The 25,717-nt window shown below is 41.7% G+C and overlaps 1 protein-coding gene across 1 annotated transcript in view; it reads left to right on the top strand.

Annotated features, from left to right (window-relative positions):
* SNX29 (sorting nexin 29) overlaps positions 1–25,717 on the top strand; it is a gene marked incomplete at both ends in the record, with an annotated part of 539,882 nt that overhangs the window by 11,732 nt on the left and 502,433 nt on the right. The window contains 1 exon segment of the mRNA XM_079720019.1: positions 18,406–18,530. Within this exon segment, the coding sequence (XP_079576145.1) occupies positions 18,406–18,530 (125 nt within the window).

The following is a 25,717-nucleotide window of genomic DNA, read 5'->3' on the forward strand; positions in this document are numbered from 1 at the left end:
CTCTTTTCCCATACCTTTCTTCCATCTGGCTGTTCCTGAGTTATATCCTTTTTCTTTCTTTTTTTAACATCTTTATTGCAGTATAATTCCTTTACAATGGTGTGTTAGTTTCTGTTTTATAACAAAGTGAATCAGCTATACATATACGTATATCCCCATATCTCCTCCCTCTTGTGTCTCCCTCCCACCCTCCCTATCCCACTCCTCTAGGTGGTCACAGAGCACCGAGCTGATCTCCATGTGCTATGCGGCTGCTTCCCACTAGGTATCTGTTTTACATTTGGTAGTATATATTAGTCCATGCCACTCTCTCACTTCATCCCAGCTTAACCTTCCCCCTCCCGGTGTCCTCAAGTCCATTCTCTACGTCTGCGTCTTTATTCCTGTCCTGCCCCTAGGTTCTTCAGAACCTTTTTTTTTTAGATTCCATATATATGTGTTAGCATACGGTATTTGTTTTTCTCTTTCTGATTTACTTCACGCTGTATGACAGCCTCTAGGTCCGTCCAACTCACTACAAATAACTCAATTTCATTTCTTTTTATGGCTGAGTAATATTCCATTGTATATATGTGCCACATCTTCTTTATCCATTCATCTGTTGATGGACACTTAGGTTGCTTCCATGTCCTGGCTGTTGTAAATAGAGCTGCAATGAACATTGTGGTACATGACTCTTTTTGAATTATGGTTTTCTCAGGGTATATGCCCAGTAGTGGGATTGCTGGGTTGTATGGTAGTTCTATGTTTAATTTTTTAAGGAGCCTCCATACTGTTCTCCATAGTGGCTGTATCAATTTACATTCCCACCAACAGTGCAAGAGGGTTCCCTTTTCTCCACACACTCTCCAGCATTTATTGTTTGTAGATTTTTTGATGATGGCCATTCTGACTGGTGTGAGATGATACCTCATTGTAGTTTTGATTTGAATTTCTCTAATGATTAGTGATGTTGAGCATCCTTTCATGTGTTTGTTGGCAATCTGTATATCTTCTTTGGAGAAATGTCTATTTAGGTCTTCTGCCCATTTTTGGATTAGGTTGTTTGTTTTTTTGATATTGAGCTGCATGAGCTGCTTGTATATTTTGGAGATTAATCCTTTGTCAGTTGCTTCATTTGCAAATATTTTCTCCAATTCTGAGGGCTGTCTTTTTGTCTTGTTTATGGTTTCCTTTGCTGTGCAAAAGCTTTTAAGTTTCATTAGGTCTCATTTGTTTATTTTTGTTTTTATTTCCATTTCTTTAGGAGTTGGGTCAAAAAGGATCTTGCTGTGATTTATGTCATGGAGTGTTCTGCCTATGTTTTCCTCTAAGAGTTTTATAGTGTCTGGCCTTACATTTAGGTCTTTAATCCATTTTGAGTTTATTTTTGTGTATGGTGTTAGGGAGTGTTCTAATTTCATTCTTTTACATGTAGCTGTCCAGTTTTCCCAGCACCACTTATTGAAGAGGTCTTTTCTCCATTGTATATTCTTGCCTCCTTTATCAAAAATAAGGTGACCGTATGTGCGTGGGTTTATCCCTGGGTTTTCTATCCTGTTCTGTTGATCTATATTTCTGTTTTTGTGCCAGTACCATACTGTCTTGGTTACTATAGCTTTGTAGTATAGTTTGAAGTCAGGGAGCCTGATTCCTCTAGCTCCTTTTTTGTTTCTCAAGGTTGCTTTGGCTATTCGGGGTCTTTTGTTTCCATACAAATTGTGAAATTTTTTGTTCTAGTTCTGTGAAAAAAGCTATTGGTAGCTTGATAGGGATTGCTTTGAATCTGTAGATTGCTTTGGCTAGTATAGTCATTTTTACAATGTTCATTCTTCCAATACAAGAACGTGGTATATCTCTCCATCTGTTTGTATCATCTTTAATTTCTTTCATCAGTGTCTTATAGTTTTCTGCATACTGGCCTTTTGTCTCCTTAGGTAGGTTTATTTCTAGGTATTTTATTCTTTTTGTTGCAGTGGTAAATGGGAGTGTTTCCTTAATTTCTCTTTCAGGTTTTTCGTCATTAGTGTATAGGAATGCAAGAGATTTCTGTGCATTAATTTTGTATCCTGCTACTTTACCAAATTCATTGATTAGCTCTAGTAGTAGTTTTCTGGTAGCATCTTTAGGTTTCTCTATGTATAGTATCATGTCATCTGCAAACAGTGACAGCTTTACTTCTTTTCCGATTTGGATTCCTTTTATTTCTTTTTCTTCTCTGATTGCTGTGGCTAAAACTTCCAAAACTATGTTGAATAATAGTGGTGAGAGTGGACAACCTTGTCTTGTTCCTGATCTTAGAGGAAATGGTTTCAGTTTTTCACCATTGAGAACAATGTTGGCTGTGGGTTTGTCACATATGGTCTTTATTATGTTGAGGTAAGTTCCCTCTATGCCCACTTTCTATGCCTACCCATCATAAATGTGTGTTGAATTTTGTCGAAAGCTTTTTCTGCATCTATTGAGATGATCATATGGTTTTTCTCCTTCAGTTTGTTAATATGGTTTATCACATTGGTTGATTTGCATATGTTGAAGAATCCTTGCATTCCTGGGATAAACCCCACTTGATCAGGGTGTATGATCCTTTTAATGTGCTGTTGGATTCTGTTTGCTAGTATTTTGTTGAAGATTTTTACAGCTAAGTTCATCAGTGATATTGGCCTGTAGTTTTCTTTCTTTGTGACATCCTTGTGTGGTTTTGGTATCAGGGTGATGGTGGCCTCATAGAATGAGTTTGGGAGTGTTCCTCTCTCTGCTGTATTTGAGAAGGATAGGTGTTAGCTCTTCTCTAAATGTTCGATAGAATTCGCTGGTGAAGCCATCTGGTCCTGGGCTTTTGTTTGTTGGAAGATTTTTAATCACAGTCTCAATTTCAGTGCTTGTGATTTGTCTGTTTATATTTTCTGTTTCCTCCTGGTTTGGTCTCGGAAGGTTGTGCTTTTCTAAGAATTTGTCCATTTCTTCCAGGTTGTCCATTTTATTGGCATAGAGTGGCTTGTAGTAATTTCTCATGATCCTTTGTATTTCTGAAGTATCAGTTGTTACTTCTCCTTTTTCATTTCTAATCTGGATGCCATTTAAAATTTACCATCTTAGGAAAAGTTCTAGGCAGGGCTGTGAGGGGTTGGCTTCTGGTTGCAGCTGGTGAGTCTAGCTGGTTGGATGAATATCAGTAGGAACCTTGGAAAGGATGGTACCCTGGTGTATGTGCCAGGGCTCTTTGGTAACAGGCAAGAGAAATTTACTCCAGTTGAGGATATTGTGAGCTCATGGAATTGATGGCAGGTCAGGTTTGGAAATAGGAAGGAGTCAAAGCAGCTTTGGAAGTCTCCTAACCTGGAAGCAGGGTCCACTAAATGGTCTCCTAGCAGGAATGGTCCAGTTAAGGCCCTGCTGCAGGAGTGGACACCAGCTGTTTTCTGACTTGTTCTCATTCTGCCCAGAGTTGGCATTCCAGGGAGGAGGCACCTGAGTGACCAGTCTCAGGTCACGTGGCTGCCTCCTGGCCACCAGCAGAAGGATTGGCTGGTGGAGCTTCCTGGAACCCTGTTGACTTACATAGTGCGAAGTTGTCTACTTGGGTTCATCATCATCCCCCAAAGACAGTATCCAGTAAGGAAGAAATAACCCTCCAAAATGAAATCTGGGTGCTGTTATGAAGGTAGAGTGAATATAGGGTGGCAAAATGCACAGCAGTTGTCCCTGTCACTGCCATATTATAATCTTTCCCATGACAGTTCTGTGTGGTTTGAAAATACCTTTAGGCAGTGGAATGGGGCTGGAGCACAGACTGCATATTTTCCCAGCTTGGTCCTCACTCTCTATCACATCCCTTCTTGTTTTCCTAGCACAGAGTTTCCCCAAATGAGAGATTTGTGTCATTGCAGGTACTTAACATTATTTTAAGTGTTAAATATCACAGCATTACATTCCTTTCAATTGCCCAGTGGCTCAGTTATTCTCCTTTCAGTTCCTTTTAAATTGCAGTGATATTGGGGGAAAGACTTGGTTTGGTATTAATATTAAGCTGAATTAAATGAAATTGCCAATATTTGATCATTTTTTGACATACCAGAATAGTAGTATCATACAGTTGAAAACAGTATCTCAAACACCCCCTGCCTCTCTGTAAACAGAGCTTACAGGTTTCAAGCACAGTCCTCCCCTGACAGCAGCAGAGACAGTATTTTATACTTTATTTGGATGGCATTTAATTTTAGGGCTACTCTGTTGAGGGCCCACAATGTTGGCTTTACATTTGCCATTGTGATAGAGTTTTTCCTTTTAAAACAGGTTTATACAAGTCGAAAAAGTGAGTCGGACTCAAGACAAGTAAATAATAGAAATATTCTCACGAGTGACAAAAGTGGCCGAGGTGTCTGTGGACAAGAGACGTTGAGGAAAGAAAAAGTGGGCTGGACTGCAGCTGTTGGGTATGGGGGCCTACATGATATACAGTATTATTCTGTGAAAATCCCAAGTGTGAGTATGCTTGTGTGTGAGTGCTTGCGTGCCTGAGAGATTTGTTTGGTCTTGCGAGATGACACGGCAAGATGCAGCAGTCCTCACATGAAGAATAAGACAACATTGACACGAAGGGAAATGACAGGCAGCACTTGTTTTTTCCCAGCAGATTTTGTCCTCAGAAACTGGCGTAAGTGGTGGCGGTCATAATGCACGGGCTCCTTGTCCCATTCTGTTGGCCTTGTTCTCCTGCTCTGTTTTCCCCTAAGGACAACCTGTTCTTGTGCTTCGTTAAAATTATTCCTCGTTCTGTCAGTCAGACTGGCCTGTGGGGAGGCTGTCTTGTATCTTTTGAATAGTTTGCCTTCTAGAAAGAATGGCCCAAGAACTCAGCAGGCACTGGAAGTTACCTCTAGATATGCTAGTGCTCCACAGATGCTGCTTCTTCCCATGTGGAATTACAGAACATGCTGAGTTTTCCCACTGAATTAGAAAGAGCAACCCAAACTGTGGGGCAGCAGAGTGAGCGTGGGATTTGGAGCTCAGAGTTTGAATCCTGGTGTTGCCAGTTCCCGGTCGTGTTGGACTGTGGGCAAGTTTCTGACTTGCTTGTGCCTCAGTGTCCTTGTATGTAAATGGAGAGAGTAGTGATAATATTCACTTCATAGAGTTGTGAGTTAGTTCATGTGCAGCCCTTAGAACAGTGCCTGGCAGCTAGTAAGTTTCTAGAAATTGTTAGCTGTTGTTACTGCCATTATAATTTTGTGTGAAGTGTCTTGACACTCTGCCGTTATGGGTGGCAGTGAGTTGGCTTTGGGTATTTGCCTCATTTAGAAATTGTAAATTTTTGTTACTCGTTCAGGTGACTATATCAGAAGAAATCAGAGAGGAGAATTTCTTCTTCCAAAACATGCCAGGGAAGAGAGCTTTGTTTTGGTGATTTTTCTTTACCTGTTAAGGAATTCAAAACAGTTTTGAACTTTTTAGGAAGCTAAACAACAAACAGCTGCTCTTTGCTGTTCCCTAATGTTGTTTCTTAGCACAGTTGAAAACTGTCCTGTGTATTCCTCTGGACGCTTATGAAACTGAATGGCTTTTTCAGACATTCCTTTTACTCTTTTAAATGTCTCTGGATGTTCATCATGTGATTTTTTAATCTTCAGTTTGTCACAGGTTTCTCACCAGCCTCTTAGTGGTTTGAGGTGTTGACTGGATGTTCTAATTCTTCTCATCCTGGCAAAAAACCCTGGGGTTCATTCATTGGATTTCTTATCTCCCCAGCCCTGTGCACTCGATTTCCACTTTGAGGCTCTGTGGTAGATAATTCCACATTGCATATTCTTTCATTTTACTTTATTGATCAAATGAATTGATTTCTTTTTGAAAAAGATAATTTTTAGCAAATGGGGGGCCCTAGGGCATTTAGCAAATCTGAGCACATTTCCATGTGAATTTTAATATTTATATTGTTTATATTGATAGTTGCTGAGAGCAGTGCTTGGCCCATAGGAAATCGTATGTAAGCACGGTCATCATCAACATCACCCCTGTCTTGGTGTGCAGAGAGGCCTTGAGCATGAAGTATGAGCTTTGGAGTCAGGCGTACTTATCTTCCTGCCCACTCGGTCCACAAATCACCAGTTACCAGCTGTGTAATTTAGGACTTGCTCAGCTTCTCTAGGCCTCTCTTGCATGATCTGTAAAATTAGGTGATGATCATGGTACCCACTTCCTAGGGTTGAAGTGAGGATTAGATGTAATATTATTTGCTTGACACATCCAATGAGAACTTAGTAAGCGCAATACATTTTCTTCCTATGACTAGACATACCAGTGTTTTGGCTAATTTGGAAACTAAAGGCTGGAATGATTGCTCATTAATTCCTTCATGTAGCAGATACTTGTTTATAGGTCGCTGGGTTGGCATTTGGGCTGCAAACTGGATGAGATGATTGCTGTTCTCAAGGAACTCAGAATTGAGCCTGGGCAATGGACATGTAAATTGCAGACAGTCATGGTGGCCTGTGGTAATAATTACATAGTATAGACGTGAGAGGCGAGTACAGGGTCTTTAGTGGTCAAATGGGCAGGATGGGACTTCCAGGCAGCAGGAGTAGCAAATGTGAAGATGCAGGGGTGTGTGAGAAAGTAGTGGAATCATGGATGATGTGTTGTATGTGTTGGGAGATGGGCTGGAAGGTCAGTAGATTCTTGGCTTGCTGTCATGGGGAAGTGTTTGAACTTTATCCACTAGGGTATTATTTCTTAAACTATGGCTATTTGTATACTCTTTTCACAATTTTTGCTATTTCCGTATACCATCTGAGCCAGAGATTGGCTTGAGGTGGAATTGCAAGGCCTTGTCTACTCTGGTCTTGTCTTAAGCCATCAGTGAAATCAAAGATTGATAGCTACTTCTATTTTTTTCTTGACATAGTAAAATGATTAACCTAAAAATGTTCATTTATGGTCCCCCTAAAATCATGTCATGTACCATATACCCATAGCAAACTGTGGTAAGAAAGATAATGACGTTGTCAGATTTGCATTTCAGGAGGGTAGCTGCTGATCAGCATGGGGGACGGGCAGGTGAGATGGGACCTGGGGTTGCAGCCAGAGGCCGTGGCTCTGTGCAGTAGGCAAGGAAGCTGAGTGGAGGTGGTGGTATTGGGAGAAGGGACGGAAGGCTTAGGACTGAGGCTTGGTAAGATTGACTGACATGGGGGATGAGACATAAATGCTCTGGCTCTAAGAGATGACCAGAAATCAGAACAAATGTATATTGTTTTAAATTTTGTTTGTTTTATTTATTTTTATATTTTTGGCTCTAGTAACAGGCTGTAAATTTTATTATGAGTGGCCTTTGCTTTTTCAAAGGTACATCTGTACTTCAGAGTTGCCTGCACCTTATTTGTTTTTGTTTTTTTTAATTGGAGTGTGGATGATTTACAATGTTGTGTTAGTTTCTGCTGTACAGCAAAGTGAATCAGTTACACATATAGATACATCCATTGTTTTTTAGATTCTTTTCCCATATACGTCATTACAGAATATTGAATAGAGTTCCCTGTGCTCTACAGTAGGTCCTTATTAGTCATCTCTTTTATATATGGTAGTGTGTATGTCAATCCCAATCTCCCAATTTATCCCTCCCCACCACCCGTAACTATAAGTTTGTTTTCTACGTCTGTGACTCTATTGTTTGTTTAAAGGAAGCTTTCGGTGTGGAGTTTTCTTTCTCCCAGGCTGTGGACTCTGACCAAATTTGAAGATCCCTTGGCCACTGACTTTGATTTTTTTTTTTTTTTTTTTTTTTTGACCACACTGCGCAGCATGCGGGATCTTAGTTCCCCAACCAGGGATCGAACCTGTGCCCCTGCAGTGGAAGCTCGGAGTCTTAACCACTGGACCACCTTGGCCACTGACTTGATACACATTAACCGTTTCCTCACCCCTTCTGCATTGAGGGGCTCTTACTTTTCTCCATCCTCTTTTTCCCTTTTGATTTACCAGCTTCTTCAGCTGATTCCTTCTCCGCTGCCATCTCCTGTTCCTGACTTTGAAGCTCCTCATCTGCCAAAAGAATCCCAGAGCTGGAGGGTCTGTCCACCCCAGAGAAGACAGTTACTGTGTTTATATTAGTAACTTTAAAAAATGGTCGGAAATGATGATTTAACCTATTTAAAAGTTGGTTATTTTTTCTAATTTCTGGTTCCTCTGGTAGAACATTCATTTGACTTCTTTTTACATGTCTGTCTGCCATCCTCAGGCCTTCACACGAACAGTATCTTTTTTTTAAAATTAATTTTTATTGGAGTATAGTTGCTTTACACATACTGATAGTATCTTGAAAACTACTGCCTTGTGAGTTTTCACTGTTACCAAGCTTGCATTTTTTCTGTTTCTTTGTCAACTGTTTTTTTCCCCCTCTTTTTTCTCTACCATATCCTCTTCTCCCTCCCTCTGGGTAACTTATGTTAATGATCAAGAATTGTTTGTTCTGTGTGTTTCTCCACATTCATTTAATCTTTTACAATTAAAATACATGTGTATACATACACACGCACGCAGGTTTTATTGCCATTGTCTTACAAAAATTGAATTATATATAATGTTCTGCATCTGTATTTTCTCTCTTGGCACTACCCTGTCAAAACCTTTCCAAGCTAGAGTTCTAAAAATTCTTTTTAAAAGGCTGCATTATATTGCGTGATGCAGATATACCAACAATTGCCTATGAAGTAATACTGACTTTGTTTCCAATTTTTACTACTATGGACAGTGAAACAGACATCCTTGAGCATGTTTTCTTATGTACTAAGGATTTTGTTTGGCAGACATTTCCAGGTTGGGTTGCTGGGCCGAAGAGAATGTGTTTATTTTTAACAGTTGTGGTCAGGTATCTTTCTAAAAATTTCTACTGGCAGTGCATGAAACTGCCCTTTGCTTCCTTCCTAATAATAGTTTTGAGTGTTGTTTTGAAGTTTTGTCAGTCTGATGGTTGAAAAGTGGTGGCTCACTGTCATTTTAATTTGCATGTTGATTGCTAGTGAATTTCAGTTGTTTTTTTTTTAATATTTGTGAGCTATTTGGCTTTGCTCTCTTGTGCAAAGCTGCTTCATATTGTTTGTCCAATTTCTTGGTGGATTATTTGTCCCCTTGTCAATTTGTGAGAGCTCTTTGTATATTATAGTAATTAATTAACCTTTCATCTGTTTTCTGCATTGCAAATATTTTTTTTCAAATCTGTCCATTATCTTTGTAGGCACAGGTAATAGTATCTATTACAATACTACATTTAAATTTTTTTACATGGTTAAATGTCTTTTTACTGATTCCATATACCAACCTACCAGTTTCTGTGTTTTCAGTGTTTTAAGATCTTCCTCAATGTTAGAGTATGCATGTGGTCTTTTACATTTACTTACAAGATTTTTAATGTGTACAGTTAAGCCTTTGATCCATCTGGAATTTATCTTTGTAGGGTTTCTGAGATAAAACTAAAACCAATTTTAGTTTCTTCTAGGTGCATGCCACCTTTCTCAGAGATCTTTTTGGCTCATTATCTCTGAGCTGCAATTTACTTTCGTTCCATTTACCTAGCACAGAGAGAGGGTGCTCTAGGCCAAAGTACAGAGGACTAATTGAGAGCCCTGCGCTGATTTGATTCACTGGTCCCAGCACCCCTGGAACAGCAAGGAGCGGGAGAGAGCCTTGTACGCTGGTGCCGTCACGCCGAGGAGGAGGAGCCCAGCCTTAACCCCAGCCCTCATTATCCTTGCTCTAGATGAGTTTGCCTGAATTTTCAAGGATGCTTAAGTCTACCCACCTGATGGTAGATGATGCAAATAATTGAGAGGACAGGCTTATGGAAGCCCAGTCCTCTTCCTCTTTCTCTCCCTCCTCCTTCAAACGGGAATCATACCATTTATATTACACTGTAACTTGCCTTTTTTTTTTTTTTATAACTTGGCCATGTATTATGGACATTGTTTCAGGTCACTAGGTAACATAATGGTGCAACCTACCATCCATGGCTTCTTTATGTGTAATTAAGAAAGAAAAACTAGTGCCAGTTTTAATTGGATAATTTCATCAATTATGAGGCACACTTGGATTTCCAAGATCTTAAAATGTGGGGAAGAAAGGTGCTTCTAGGTTGTTTAGGTTTGACATCTCATTCTTTTAAAATTTCTACATAATATTTTGTAGTGTGGAGGTGCTGTAACTTATTTACTGTTTTACTGTTAATGGACGTTCAGGTTGTGTCTAGTTTTGTTTCTGCTTTTACTATTATAACGATGCCGCAATAAAAATATTTGTGTATATGTATGTCTTTGCCTACTAATGCTTTTATATTTAATTGTTTATTTCAACTTAAAAAAATAAATTTATTTTATTTATTTTTGGCTGCGTTGGGTCTTTGTTGCAGCGCGTGGGCTTCTCATTGCGGTGGCTTCTCTTGCTGTGGAGCATGGGCTCTAGGCGCGCAGGCTTCAGTAGTTGTAACACGTGGGCTCAGTAGTTGTGGCTCGCAGGCTGTAGAGCGCAGGCTCAGTAGTTGTGGCGCACGGGCTTAGTTGCTCTGTGGCATGTGGGATCTTCCCGGCCCAGGGCTCGAACCCATGTCCCTTGCATTAGCAGGTGGATTCTTAACCACTGTGCCACCAGGGAAGCCCTATTTCAACTTTTAATTTTGAGATAATTATAGATTCACATGCAGTTGTAAGAAATAATGTAGAAAGATCCCATTTACCCTTTACCCAGTTTTCCCCAGTGGTCACATCTTGTAAAATTCTAGGCCGGCATTTCAAATTTCGCTAGTTTTACTTATACTTATTTGTGTGTGTGTTTAGTTCTGTGCAGTTTTATCACCCTGTAGGTTCATGTGTCCCCCACCACAGTCAAGATACAGAATGGTTTCATCACCACAGGGTTCCTCCTGTTGCTTTTTTATAACCATGCCCACCTCCCTCCTGTCCCCTCCCTCCCCATCCCTAACTCCTGGCAACTACCAATCTGTTCTCCATTTCTATAATTTCATCATTCCAAGAATGTTATGTAAATGGAATCATACAGTGTGTAATTTTTGGGATTGGCTTTTTTTTTTTCACTCACGGTAATTTCCTTGAGAGTCATCCAGGTTGTTGTATGTATCCATAGTGTGTTTCTTTTTATTGCTGAGTAGTATTCCGTGGTCTGGATGTACCACAATCTGTTTATTCATTGAAGGACATCTGTGTTGTTTTCAGTTTTTGGCTACTGGAAATAATGCTGCTATAAACATTTATGTACAGGTTGTTTGTGTGAACGTAAGTTTTCATTTCTCTGAGATAAGTACTCAAGAGTACAATTGCTGGGTTGTATGATATTTGCATATTTAGTTTTATAAGAAACTGCCAACTGTTTTCCAGACTGGCTGTACCATTTACATTCCCACCAGCAATGTGTGAGTGATTCAGTTTCTCTGCGTTCTTGTCAGCATTTAGTACTCTCATGATTTTCTATTTTGGCCATCCCTATAGGTGTGTAGACATATCTCACTGTAGTGTTAATGTGCATTTCCCCAATGGCTAATGATGTTGAATGTATTTTCCTGTTCTTATACATGTGTATCCTCTTTGGTGAAATATCTGTTCATGGTTTTTGCTCATTTTCTAATTATTAGTGCTTTTATTTTTATAGGATAAATTCCTAGAAGTAGGATTGCTGGGTCAAAGCATACAGGCATTTAAAAAAATTGTACTGCCTGGTCTCTTTGCAGAAGGATGTAGGAATTCACGTTTATATTCCAATCAGCAGTACCCATTTACATGCACTCTTGCTAGATCTGTGACTGGTTTGAAATTGATAGTCCTAAGTTGATATCTTAGTATTTGCGACACTTTCCTGGTCACTAGTGAGACTGAACATCTTTTCCTATGTTTATTGGCCAACTGGATTTCCTCCCTTCATGGTTTGTTGGTTCACCTTCTTTAATAATAGTCTTTTAATTTTTTGAGTTGCATGTCTTTTTTTGTCCATTTGTGGAAGCTCTTCGTGTACTATGGCCCTTAATTTTTTTTCAGTTGTGTGCTGTAAATATTTTCTCCAGTCTATCATTTATTGTTTTACCATATTTATATCTTTTGCCGTGTTGAAATTTAAACATTTTATGTGATTAATTCTATGAACCTTTAAAATTTTGCTTTGAGAGTATACTGTCCTGAGGTTCTTCTGTATTTTTCTCTATCATTTTTTCTCCACTTGTATATTTTTTTGATCTTAACCCATCTGGAATTTAGCTCTATGATGGTTTGAGACAGAAGTTTATTTTTATTTTCTTTCAGCCCTATAACCACTTGGGTCAGTGCCACTGGTTAAATAGCCCATTCTTGCCCATCTGAGTTGAAGTGCTACCATTATTATATATAAAATATTTCCATATTCATTTGGACTTTTGGAGGGGGATTCTCTATACTGCTTCATCAATTTGTTTATCTCTGTACCCAAAACCACACTAGGCCAAGTCCTTCCTGTGATTAGTATTGGAATTGTATTAAATATATACATTAATTTGGGAAGAATTAATATTTTTATTTTAATAAATCTTCCCATTTAGGAAAACAATATTTCTATTTATTTTGAGCTTTACACCTTTTAAGAATATTATGTTTTTCTTCATATAGGACATGTGTCTTTCTTATTAAAAATATGATTTATTTTACTGTTGTTACTGTTGTGAATGTAGTTCGCCCCCACCATTTTGTTGACTTAAAAAAATCAACTTTTAATGTTACAGTTTCTTTTATTGCAATATTTTAAATTTGCGGGTTAGAAACTTTTTAATATCTTTTTGTAGATCTGCTTTTTTTTCACTTAACATTATAATCCGAGCTTTAAAAAAAATGCCATTTCAAGTTTCCAGTAAGCATTTTAATAGTTGCATGATTTTTTTCTCACCATAACTTTGATGCCATATTTTTTCATTCTTTTTAGCTCAAGGTAGCAATATTTCTGGTTCTTGAGACATGAATACTTTTTAAATGCTTGTTTTAGAAAAAAAGCTAAGTCAGAAAAGCATAGAGGCAAGAAAGACATCAACAGTAATTATTTTACCAAGTCACTCTTAATTTTTCACATAATCCCTTTCAGATTTTTTTGTGAGTGTTTTTTTAGCATAGTTGAAAACATACTTAATATACAGTTTTGTACCCTGCTTATTTTTCAGTTTTGTACCCTGTTGGCTTATCATTATAAGCTCTTGGTAAATAAGGGCTAAATGGCATTCGATTTTGTGTTGTATTATCATTTAACCAATTCCCCAAGTGTCAAATCTTTATGTGTTTTTAACTTTCCACAGTTGTAAATAATGTTTTGAATATTTTCATTCTTAAATCTTTATCTGACTTGTAGATTACAACCGAGGATTGATTTCTGCCAGTAGAATTCAGCGGTTAAAGGATGTGAACCTTTCTGAAATTTATAACACATAAATGTAGGACATGGCCCATTTCAAATGACTGTCACGTGATGGCCTTGCTGTAGTTGATGATTGTACTGTCTTAGTTGATGATTGTACTGTCTTAAATCTGAGGTATGGCTAATGCTGTTAATGGCCCGTTTTCATGGGTACAGTCGACTCCGTTCTAGGTGACATTGGAGCTTTCCACACGAGGATGATCCAATCCATTTTCATGATTGTACTTTTCACCAAAAGGTTCTAGTAAAGCTGTAATGTAGTGAAAGGATCAATTTGAAGTTACGCTGTCAGGAGGTTAATTTGATGCAGTTCTTAAAATGCAGCTTTCATTGCTGATCCTTTCTGTCTCACATTTGCCATAAATGTCTAACATTTGCCATAAAAAAGTACAGGATTCTTAGGATTCTTATTATAGATTAATGTGGCAGGTTAAGCAGTCTTGAAATTTAGGACACAGCTGAGGAAAACCAGTGCTTGCAGAATTTTAGCAGCAAACCAGTTAAGCTCATGCAATATCCAGCTGTGCTGGCGGGCGGTGAGAGACAGTTTTAAAGTCAGCAGGAGGAGGTTATTTTTTTCCACTCATTAACTCCTTCAGCAAGCTTTTACCAGGCACCTTGAGGGCAGGTTTTTTAAAAACAGCTTAACTGAAGTCTAATTTACTTACCATAAAAATCTACTCCTTGTACGTGTACAATGCAGTGATTTTTTTTTAAAGTAAATTTATAGAGTTATGTAGCCATCACCACAATTCAGGTTCAGAACATTTTCATTGCCTCAAAGAGTTCCCTTGTGCCAGTTTACAGTTAATTCCTGATTTCAGCCTTAGGCGACACTAATCTACTTGTAGTTTCTATGTATTTACCTTTTCTCAACATTTCATGGAATCATAGAACGTATGGCTTTTGGGTGTGACGTCTTTCCCATAGCATGATATTTTCAAGGCTCATCCTTGTGTCAGTACTTTATTCCTTTTTTTTGCTGAATAGTAGTCCGTTGTATCGATATACCACATTTTATTTATCCATTCATCTGGTAAACAGCTATATGCATAAAAACTTGAAGTGATTTTCTTGGCTGGTGCTTTTAAAAAAAATTAAAACATTCACTGTTAAGTGCCCTGCTTAATTAAGAACATGGCCGGGGCTTCCCTGGTGTCGCAGTGGTTGAGGATCTGCCTGCCAGTGCAGGGGACACGGGTTCGAGCCCTGGTCTGGGAGGATCCCACATGCCGCAGAGCAACTAGGCCCGTGAGCCACAACTACTGAGCCTGCGCGTCTGGAGCCTGTGCTCCGCAACGAGAGAGGCCGTGATAGTGAGAGGCCCGTGCACTGCAATGAAGAGTGGCCCCTGCTTGCCACAACTAGAGAAAGCCCTCGCGCAGAAACGAAGACACAACACAGCAAAAATAAATAAATTAATTAATAAACTCCTACCCCCAACATCTTCTTTAAAAAAAAAAAATTAAGAACATGGCCGATTCATTAACTGATAGTAGAAATTAAATGTGAGAAAATGCCATGGAGGCAGCCAATCCTCCCACCTCCTCCCCTCCCCTGCCGCGTGTCAGAGAGCACTCAGCAGAGAGCATTCTGGGAAACAGGAGAGACTGAGCTGAGCAAATAATGAGCTCCATGAAAGCAGGTGCCCCTTTCATTTTTGCAGAAGGTATCATATGCCTGAGTCAAGGTGAGAAGAAATGGAAAACCTTCAGGTGACATGATTATAAATCAGTGCCCAGAGAGTGCCCACCACAAGCTGAAGGACTTAGATTCATGTAGTTGGACCAGTGTGTTCTCCTTGGTTCCCTAGTCTTTTTTAAAAATTTTTATTTATTATTATTATTATTAATTAATTAATTAATTTTGGCAGCATCAGATCTTAGTTGCAGCATGCAGGATCTTTTAGTTGCGGCATGTGGACTTCTTAGTTGCAGCATGTGGACTCCTAGTTGTGGCATGCATGTGGGATCTAGTTCCCTGACCAGGGATTGAACCTGGGCCCCCTGCATTGGGAGCACAGAGTCCTACCCACTGGACCACCAGGGAAGTCCCTTGGTTCCCTAGTCTTAACTGACCTGGATTTGGATTCCAAATTATACAAGATCTCCTGAGATGCATCTCTCACCTAAGTATACATAAAGTCCATGTTCTGAGTTCTTCAAGGGGAGGGGCCATATTGGTCATATATACCACAGATGGCAGGCATTGTGCTAGGTGCTGTCGCCACTAAGATGAACGAGGCGTGATCCTTGCTCTCTGGAAACTCAAGTTAGCAAGAGGAGACAGCTGTGGAAAGCAGATTGTTAACAGAGGTTGACCAAGTGCTGCAGCACAAGGAAGCTCAGCATGAGGAAGCACTCAGGAAGGCTTCCTGGAGGAGGGGACCCTTGAGCTAAGTCTTGAATGACCTGTAAATATAAACTCAGGTCAAATGGGGAGGTGAAAAGGGGACATGGAGAGGATGTTAAGTAGAATGGCCTTCAGCAAGGCAGGCGTCGTAATGAACTAATTATAGGACTAAGGCCCACCTGGGTTTTCTGCTGTGTTGGGTTGATTGTGACCTATGTGCATCTGGAAGGTAATGCTGCTGATGTAAGCAAACCTTGGGGACTGGGTTTGTGTTGTTCACCTGTGTTCCATTCCCCTTAGGGGCCAGATGTTATTATAGAGTTGGTGGGGCAGTTACTGACTTGTGCACTGGAGCCAAACAAGCCGACGGGGATTGTTGGGTTAATCATTGTATTTGCAGATGATTCGTTTAAAGATGTGATTTATAATGGAGAACTCTAAACACAGACCAAGGTTTTTGCCCTCCTCCCCACCCCACCCTGAAACAGGGCCCTGGTCAGGCTCCGTTTTGCTATGCCTTGCTTTTGGTTCCTGTGGGATTTAGATAGTTTTGGCAGGTGTCCCAGCTTTCAGGGAGCCCTCAGATGTGTGCCTGTGTGGATATGCAGAGAGACTAGCATATGCACATCTAATATTTAAGAGTGACATCTGCCACAGCATAAAGGGTTGTTTCAATGTGGGGGAGTATTGTGGGACCCAGGGTTCAAGGTTAATGACCCTTTTACCTATCCACTGAAAAAGCATTTACAGAGCACACACTGTGTTCCAGGCACTGAGTGAGCTAGGTGCAGGGGAGCCAGGAGGACAAGGTAGGAGTTGAAAACCAAAGAGTGTAGTTGAGGACAAGTTCAGTTTGGGATGCCAGGTAGGGCTCCTTCCTATGGAGGACTAACTTTTTTTTTTTAAGTTTTTATTTTATATTGGGGTATAGCCGATTAACAATGTTGTGATAGTTTCAGGTGCACAGCAAAGTGACTCAGCCATACATATACATGTATCGATTCTCCCCCAAACTCCTGGAGGGCTAACTTTGATCATTGGCAGTAGTAGCCTAGAATTCTGGGATGGATTAGTGATGTCTGTCATGGGCACAGACTAGAGGATAAATATTCGTGTGCTGTGTATTTGCTGATGCTGGGGTAGCGTTTTCTGGTGTAGACAGAAGACTTGAGTAAAGGTGGCATATGGGAGGGAGTTGACTTTCATCTTAGAACAATGCATGTTTGTCTTGGTGGCATGGGGTGTAGTGGAAACTACCTTGGATCAGCATGGGGGTGGGTAGGGCTGGAGTACCCATGTTGCTGCTAATTATGTACTTACTAGGTACTGTCTCTTAAATGTCTCTAAGCCTCAGTTTCTTGACGTGTAAAATGGAGATAATCATACCTGCCTCAACCATATCATAATGTTGATGGGAGGAGCTAGTGAAATCATGGATGTGAAGATGTTTTACCACCCACAGAGTAATAGACACTGGCAGTATTATAACTCCAGGTGTGGGGGTGGGTGGAGCAGGAAATGCCTGCAGTTACGCAAGGATGAGCCAGATGGTGGTGGCCGCAGGGTCTTTGCACTGGGTCTGTCTGCCCAGCCTGCTGCCTCTTGTCATATCCAGGTCATAAGGCTACCTCCATTCGGGCCACAGAATCTAAGCCTGTTCTTGCCCTGGCTCCACCTACCACCTCATCCTGTTTTATTTTCTTCAAAGTTCTCATCAACTGATGTGGTCTGGTTAGCTTATTTGTTTGTGTATCTTCCCCTGCTAGAACCATGGAAATGTGGTGAGGCAGAGACCTTTTCTGTCTCACTCCCACCTTCATATCCTCAGAGCCTAGAACAGTGCCTGGCACGTAGGAGAAGTTCAGGATTTCTTAACATTTGTTGCATGAATGATTGGAAGGGTCTCTGAAGTCCACAGACCCAATTGGGCTGGGGGCCCAGGAGCCCTGTGAGGATTGTTAAGAATTGAGTGTAGTTGCTGTGACCTCATCTCTCTGTGAACATGTTCCTGAATCTCCCATTTCTTTGGTTACTGATAAATCAATTCAGTTAAATGCACAGTAATTGTAACTTAATTGACAATTCCATCAACTCCGGATCTGACTTCACAATGTAATCTCTTACAACAAAATAAAGGACAAGAATCAGAATTCATATTATTTTTTAGGGTATGTAACAGGCCATGAAATTACACAGTGTTTGCAATTTGGCAGGCTGGTGAATTCAATCTCTTAAAAGATAATCTTGTTTCATAAAGGACATGATATGAATTAGAGTTGAAACTTGTGAATTGGATACAATTAACACCTGACCCCTCCCCACACAGAACTGATTTGTTTTTAAATTGGCTTTTTTTTTCCTTCTCCCCTGCTGGCTGGCACCAGTTCCATTTCCCCTTGTTTCTTGTGAATTGTTACTGTGCTTTCACCAGTCTGACAAAATTGGCTAGACTGTGTGGGGCTTCCCTAAGTTATGTGAAATGAACATAAATGGAAATTGGTGTGGAGTCAGTTACGTGTCAGTTACCTGTCTGTAAATCCAGGTGTCTAGTGTGTACCCTCACTAGCTCCCTGGAGATGCCAGGGCCGCCCTGGTTGTTTCTCTGCCTTCACAGGGTGGATTGATGAATCATTGGTTCTCTCGCAGGGTAACCTGTCTGTGTGCCCAGTTTGAGGCCGTCCTGCAGCATGGCTTGAAGAGGAGTCGAGGATTAGCACTGACAGCAGCCGCGATCAAACAGGCAGCAGGCTTCTCCAGCAAAACCGAAACAGGTACTGCTCGACCTGATGCATCCCGGAGGATGTTCCTTTCTCTTGCTCTTTTAATTTTTGTTTATATTTTAATAGCGGGCAAGGCAGTCATCGTGCGGGACTGGTGGGGGCCAGTGGCACGTGGTGGTGCAGAAATCCGTGGTAAGGATGTCTTACTTGCAGTCAGTTAGGGTGTTGTCTGGTTTCTTAATTTAAATGAAGTCAGCCTTTGTGCAGAATTCTCAGATCCGTGTGTTGTGGTCTCCGAGGGGCTTGGGGGACCTGCAGCTAAGGTGCTTATTTCACCAACATGATGTGGCAATTGCTGTGAAACTAATAATCTGTTCTAACTTTATGCACAAGGATAGCACGGCATTTCATAATTAAATCTGTCTTCAATAACAGCAGCAGAAACCAGGCAGGTCTCTGAGCTTATAGTTCTGCTGCCATCCATTTTAAAATTGTCACAGCATTTCCCTTGTCCTGTGCTCCTGTGTCTGAATGACAGGGATAATGCTAATAATAATAATTCAACGCTCATGGGTACTTAGTGCAAGCCTGGCACTTTGTTAGTCTTTTGTGTAAATTAACTCGCTCAGTTCACACAGTAGCCCTATGAGTGGTGGGGACCTTCATCTCTCTTCTCCACGGTACAGATGTGATTTGTTCGAAGCGGTTTGCTTTGGATCTGAACTTTGAAGTGTATCATGTCATGTAAACAACATCCTATGTTCCACCCCACTCGTGCATTTAAAAGAGCAGGTTCTTTCAGACCCTGCTTGTGGCTGCTGCCCTGAATTCCCAGATCCTTCTTGTTACTGTGATGTCAATGTCACTGCTGAGTAAAATGTGTCACCTTTTGCTAGTTCACCTCCTTTCACAGCAAAAAATCAGTGCTCACCGTGTTTGGTAGAGGTGTTTGTGGAAATTCTCTGCCCGCTGAAGCGAGCCCTTTGCCTTTCCCTCTCATGTTGGCGTGTCTCCTTTCCCTTTTCTCTCACCCCTTCAGCAGATCTTTCATCCCTGTTCATCTCACCGGTTGCTCATTTTCAGAAATGAATGTGGGTCCTGTTGGGGTCAGGGGATGGCTGCAAGAGGGATTCCTGTCATCGTTGATTTTTCTTCTGTGTTTCCGGGTCCCTTCCTTAAAAAGTCAGGGACATAGGGGGCCAGTTCAGAGAAGAGCTGGTGTCAAGGGCCTCAGTCCTCGTAGAAACCACAGCCAGCTGCCTTGGCCACCTCAGATGTCAGCCTCAGTCGTCTCGGTGGCATTTTATGTACAGGATGCTTCCCTGAGCCTCTGTGTGGGGATGCCGTAGGGCTGGTTGATGGCTGTTTGAGGACATGGCTTTTCCGAGAGTCCTCCTTGGCTTGCTGGGCCCTTGTGTTTCTTGTCATTTCCTTCTTACCTGTCTGTGGGGCAGCTACCTCAGAGGAGCTGGTGTGGAATAGACCACCAGGCTCTGGGCAGCTCCTGGGCATGGCAGAGGTAGCCCTGGCTTTGGAGTCAGACTCAGAGGGTAAGTCTGGCATGACCCTGGGAAAATGCCCCTCTGTGCCTTCATTGTTTGCACCTGTAAAGGCAGAGCATCTGGTCTCCCTGCGAGGTTGTCAGGAGGCTTCAGTGAGACTCTCATGTGAAGCACCTGCTTCAGTTCATAGACCCGCCCCCCCAATAAATGTTTAACCAGTTACTCTCTTCTCCCAAACACCCTGTAAACGTTTAATCTCTTTCCCACCTCACCCCCTCCTGAGGCTCTGACCTTTTAACCATGAAGAATGGCTCTACCTCTACCTATCCAGACTAAAATTCTTATCTTTTTGTTACTTGGCCCTGATAATCACAGAAGCACCTACACCTTTGCAAGACACGGCCAGCCTTCACCTTCTTGCTGTTTCCTTGCATCTTAGCATGATTTCTACACTTGCATCCTGAAGAGACTGATGAGCAGTCTCTGGCTTCGTTTTTGTCGAGGAGGGTGTGCTGGGCAGCCTCCTGGCCAATTAGAAGCAAAGGAAAGACCAAACTAGCTTAGCTCTGGAGTAGTTGCCAAGGGCTTGTGTCATCATTGTTGGCAGCGTTAATTAACCGTTCACGGGTGTAGGATGGTCCTTGGCTGATTAAGACCTCTTTCCTGCCCTTGAATGTTTGATTAAAAACCTCACGAGAGAGGGGGCAGGTGTTTCTTCAGCTGCTCAGAGTTGGAAAAGATCAGATCAATGACTTCTTACGGTTGTTCTTAAAGCCATTGGAATGACCTTGCCAGGCAGAATGAATGAAACGAAGTCTGAAGAGAAGGATCCGACGGGAATGAGCACTGCTGTGCTCCCTTGTCTCTGCCGGCGGCTGGGCTGGGCCCTCTATGTAGCTTAGCGATCGGACGGCAGGGTTGAAATCCCCGCTCAGCGACTTGTCACACATGAGCTCTCTGGGACACCTCCTCTCTGAGCTTCTGTTTCCTCGTGTGTAAACTAAGGGTAATGACGGGACCCGCCTCGCAGGGTTGTGGTGGGGGCTTGAGGCCTTGGTACTGGGCTGCCCGAGCTGGTGCGTGATGATAACATGCCAATAACATTCTAGCATAGGTGATGGTGTCTTTACTTTTCAGATGATGACACTGAGCCTCAAGTAAGTTAATACGTGGCCCAAGTTCCCATGGCTGGTAAATGGCAGAGCTGAGGATTCCAACCCAGGTCAGACTGATGTCAAGAAGTTCCTGGCCCTTCCCCACTCCCCACCTCCTCTGGCCGCAGGCCTGATGCCCGTTATTGCTCCTCTGTAGGCCACTCTAACTCAGTGAAGTGAATTGAACGTGACAGGAGAGAATGAGTAACGGTGAATTAACCCACAAGGCTGTTGCATTAGCTCTGTTTCTAGATGAAGAGAGAAAAGCTGAACTTCAGAGTAATGACTGAATAAAATGACATTGTTGAAAATCACAATACAGTAGATAATACTGAGAGTCTGCCAGGGGCATGACTGCATTTGGTTGTCTGCGGTTAGGGTGCCTGTAGGACTGAGTTTGGAAACTGGTGCCCTTGCACAGCGTATTAAAAAAACTTTTTTTTAAAGTTGCCAACATTTAAAAATTATGAGATTTTATGTGGAAATATAGATTTCTAGATTTTCTTAAACTTGAGGATCTGTGACTCTGGGCCTACATTTACTGTTGACTTTGTTTGGAGCCCAGCACCCCTGCCCTTTGTAGATGGGGCAAAAGTACTCCAGGTCACCACAGTCTCCACCCCTCCCTTTCGCCCCTGACACTTGAGATAGAATGTCGGTTGCCATTTATTGTTGTACTGTTGTTATTGTTCCCACTGTTCTAATTGGAAATTCAGCAGTTTTCAAGGGTAAACACCTCTCAAGTTGTAAGCCTTTGAAGCCAGTTTCTAGAGTGCTAAAACTGTTGTTTTTGTCAATTTTGTTCAGTTTTATAGTTGCTTTTTGGGGAGAGGATTTGTTAACCTTCTCACTGGCCTGTAGCCAAAAGTCCCTTAGTTTTTGTTTTTGTCTTGATCTTGAATACAGTCTTGTCTTCGCATGTATCTGGTATTTTTGACTGAATGCCAGATGTTGTGTATGAAGAATCGTAGAGATAATTTGAAGTTTGGAATGACTGTATCTTTTTTCAGAGAGGATTTACTGTTGCTTCTCAGACAGTTAGGGTAGAGGGAGATCAGTTTAATCCAGTCAAGGGATCAAGCCAGTTCACACCTGGCCTTTAGCATTTGTGATGCCTGATGTATTTCTAGGATGTAGTTCTTCGGGGTTTCCAGCTTATATCAGTTTCCTGGAGTTGCCATAGCAAATTTGCACACCCCGGGTGGCTTAAAACAACAGAGAGAAATTTACTTTTTCACAGTCTGGAGGCCAGGAGTCCAAAATCTAGGTGTCAGCAAGGTTGGTTCCTTCTGGAAGGCTCTGAGGGGAGGGTGTGTTCCTAGCTTCTGGTGCTTGTCAGCAGTCCCTGCCATTCCTTGGCTTGTAGCTTTATCACTCTAGTCTTGGCCCCTCTCTTCACATGGCCTTCTTTCCTCTGTGTCCATGTCTCTCTGTGTCCCCTCCTCTCCTTAGAAGGACACCAGTCATGTTAGATTAGGTCCAGTATGACCTCATCTCAATAAATTACACCTGCAAAGAGGCTTTCCCCAAATAAAGTCCCATTCTGGGGTTCCAGGTAGACACGAATTTTGGGGGCCACTATTCAGTTCAGTACACAGCTGAATCCCTGAGGTGTTTTCCAGTGCCCTTCCTCATCTGCAGGTCCCGAACTCTAACTTTTTCTTTTAAAGACCCTGTGGGAATTCTGAAAGCTCCACTTAACTTCTCATCAGAGAAGCTCTGTAGTTGGGAGAAGCCTTAGGGCAAAATAAGGCTCTATAGACAGGAGTCATGTCTGTGGACTTCCCTTCTCTTTGGGATCTGAGTTCCTCCTGTCTTTCTTGCCTTTGCAGAGCTCCTAGTCCTTCAGTTTTGCTTTAATTAAAAAAAAAAAAAAGGCTGGCATTTTCAGTTGCTGTTTTTTTCGTGGGGGAGTTGGTCTGGTTCAAGCTAATCTTCCACAGCCGACAGTGGACCCTTGGAGTAATGCTTTCAGCTTGTGCCTTTTCCGGTGGCCAGATGTGCCCCCTCTGTGCGTGACCATCTTCTGTTACTTTTCTATAAATCAGATACCAGCTTTTCCTTCTGAGATCAACTGTAGCCTGGGAAAGGGAGTTTGCAGGTAGTTTTCCTTCAGTTTTGTGATGATTTTAATCAGTACCCACATATATCTCCCATTCCCTAGTTTGCTGTCTATTAGGTGGTTTTGTATTGTTTGTTTTTGATGTTAGCTTAGTATTCAGGTTTCTTTTTGTTTTTGACTTGGGAAGTTTTTACCCAAACATCCCTGACCTATGAAATGTTGGTAAGGTAAAACATCATTCTAAGCAGTTATGCTGCCAGCTCAGCAGTTATGCCGTCTTGGCGGGCATGGGAAACAGTGTCCATCCCAAACTGCAATCCCTTTGAATAGATCGTCCAGTTAGTTGAGTTACGCAGGACCCAGAGAAGTTTAGAATAAGGTCACCTGGTGTGTCTTCTTTAGAATTCAAACCCCAGAAGTGAGAGCCTACTGTGCCCGGTAGAGCCGTTTCCTCTGACTTTTGACAAGTGACTGGATTTATCTGCACAGACAGTTGATTTGCCGGTGGTGAGATGGGAGCCTGCATTTTCCGAGCCTGTCCTGCAGTTTGTTTAACCTTTCCATTCCAGTTATGCAAGGTAGCGTGAATCATTACAGCCAACACTGGTTATTCCCCACCCAGCAGTTCCGTCCCTTCTTTCTTGCTAATAGAACTCTGGTTTTGTTCTGATGTTGGGTGGCCACGAGCTTCAGGCCTGAGGCTAGCCACAGGAGGAGTAAATCTGGATCAGATCAGGCCAGCCATAATAATTTCCAGCCTGCCAGTAGTTGGTTTAGGAATAGACATGTGATGCAATTCTGACCAAAAGGAAAGGTCTGCTTAGGGGCTTCTGAGAAAGCTTCTTGCTGTTTAAACAGAGACACAAGAAGGCTTATTTTATGGCCTTGGGTTGTTTTGTGAGACTGTGATGTTTGGAGCTATGGCAGTGATGTTGTGACCATGAGGAGGGACCAAGTCTGAAGATGAAAGCCGGTACATTCAGGATGGCAGCTCAGAAAGATGGAAAGTACTTGGACCCTGCTAATGTCACTGAGCTACTGAATTAACCAACTCTGGAACTGCCCTACCTCTGGACTTAATGTTATGTGAGATAATTAGTTCCCTAATGTTTTAAGGCATTTTGAGTTGGATTTCTTTTTACTCGCATCCAAAATCATCCTAACTTAAACAATAGAGAAAAGCAAGACAACTTAAAAACAAAAAGAGACCTATGCTCCAGAAATGGGAGGAACAATGTGATTAGCACAATCATCTTGGAAATGACACTTGGGTGTTTTCTGCTCTTTTCAATGAACCACAGGTTTGGCTTTCTTAGTGTTTGCTAGTGACTCATATTGAGCAGCTCTTGTGACCCAGGGGATTCGTTAGACCCTTCGCGCTCATTGTTCCACTTTACTGCTAAAATGATTATGCATAGTGAATAACAGTGTTCCCATTTTACAGGTGAAGAAAATGAGGCTCAAAGAAATTAAATAATTTCCTTAATGTTCCAGAGCTAAAAAGTGGCAGAGCTGGGATTTCTACTCAGGCAGGCCTACATGATTGTGATTCTGAAGCTCCTACTTTTATTTATAATGGCATATTGTTTCCAGAAAGAGGGCTCTCTGAAAGATCACGACCCCCTTCCCCCATTTGAACTCGTGAGTAAATGAAGCAGCATTTTATTATTTATTTATTTTGGCTGTGCCGGGTCTTAGTTGCTTCATGTGGACTCTTAGTTGTGGCATGCGGACTTCTTAGTTGTGGCATGTGGGATCTTTAGTTGTGGCATGAAGACTCTTAGTTGCAACATGCATGCGGGATCTAGTTCCCCAACCAAGGATCGAACCCGGGCCCCCTGCATTGGGAGCACGGAGTCTTACCCACTGGACCACCAGGGAAGTCCAAGCCACAAGTATTGAGTAAGTTAGGAGCACTCAGAGCAAAGCTCAGCAAACTATGTCCTACCACCTGTTTTGTAAATAAAGTTTTATTGGAACACAGCCACAAACATTCATCTACTTAGTGTCTAGGGCTGCTTTTAGGTAGAGTTGTGACTGAGACTGTCTGGCCTCCTGACTTTCTAGCTCCTAGCGTAGTGTCTAGAAGTATATGGGTTCTTCAGTAAAAATATGTTCAATAAATACCTTTTGGTTGGAAGGAAGGCCATCATTCAATGTGCACAGTACTATAGTTCATGATTCCCGAGATATCTTAAACCAGGATCGCTCCAGAGTACTTCCTTGTCCTGGTTCATAGCCTGTGCCTTCTTGCTGTGTCTTCACATGGTGGAAGGAGCCTCTTTTATCAGGGCACTAATCCCATTCATGAGGGCTCCACCCTCATCACCTAAGGGTCCACCCAAAGGCCCCATCTACTAATACCATCATCTTTGGGGGTTAGAATTTCAAGAGATGAATTTTGAGGGGACACATTCCGATTATAGAAGTGGCATTTCAATGGCATAACCTTGGAGTTTGATGTTCTTGTTAATCACTAAAATATCATCATCAGGTTATGTGTCGGCAGTCTATTACAAG

Source organism: Hyperoodon ampullatus, assembly GCF_949752795.1.
Source record: "Hyperoodon ampullatus genome assembly, chromosome: 14".
Taxonomy (NCBI): Eukaryota; Metazoa; Chordata; class Mammalia; order Artiodactyla; family Ziphiidae; genus Hyperoodon; species Hyperoodon ampullatus.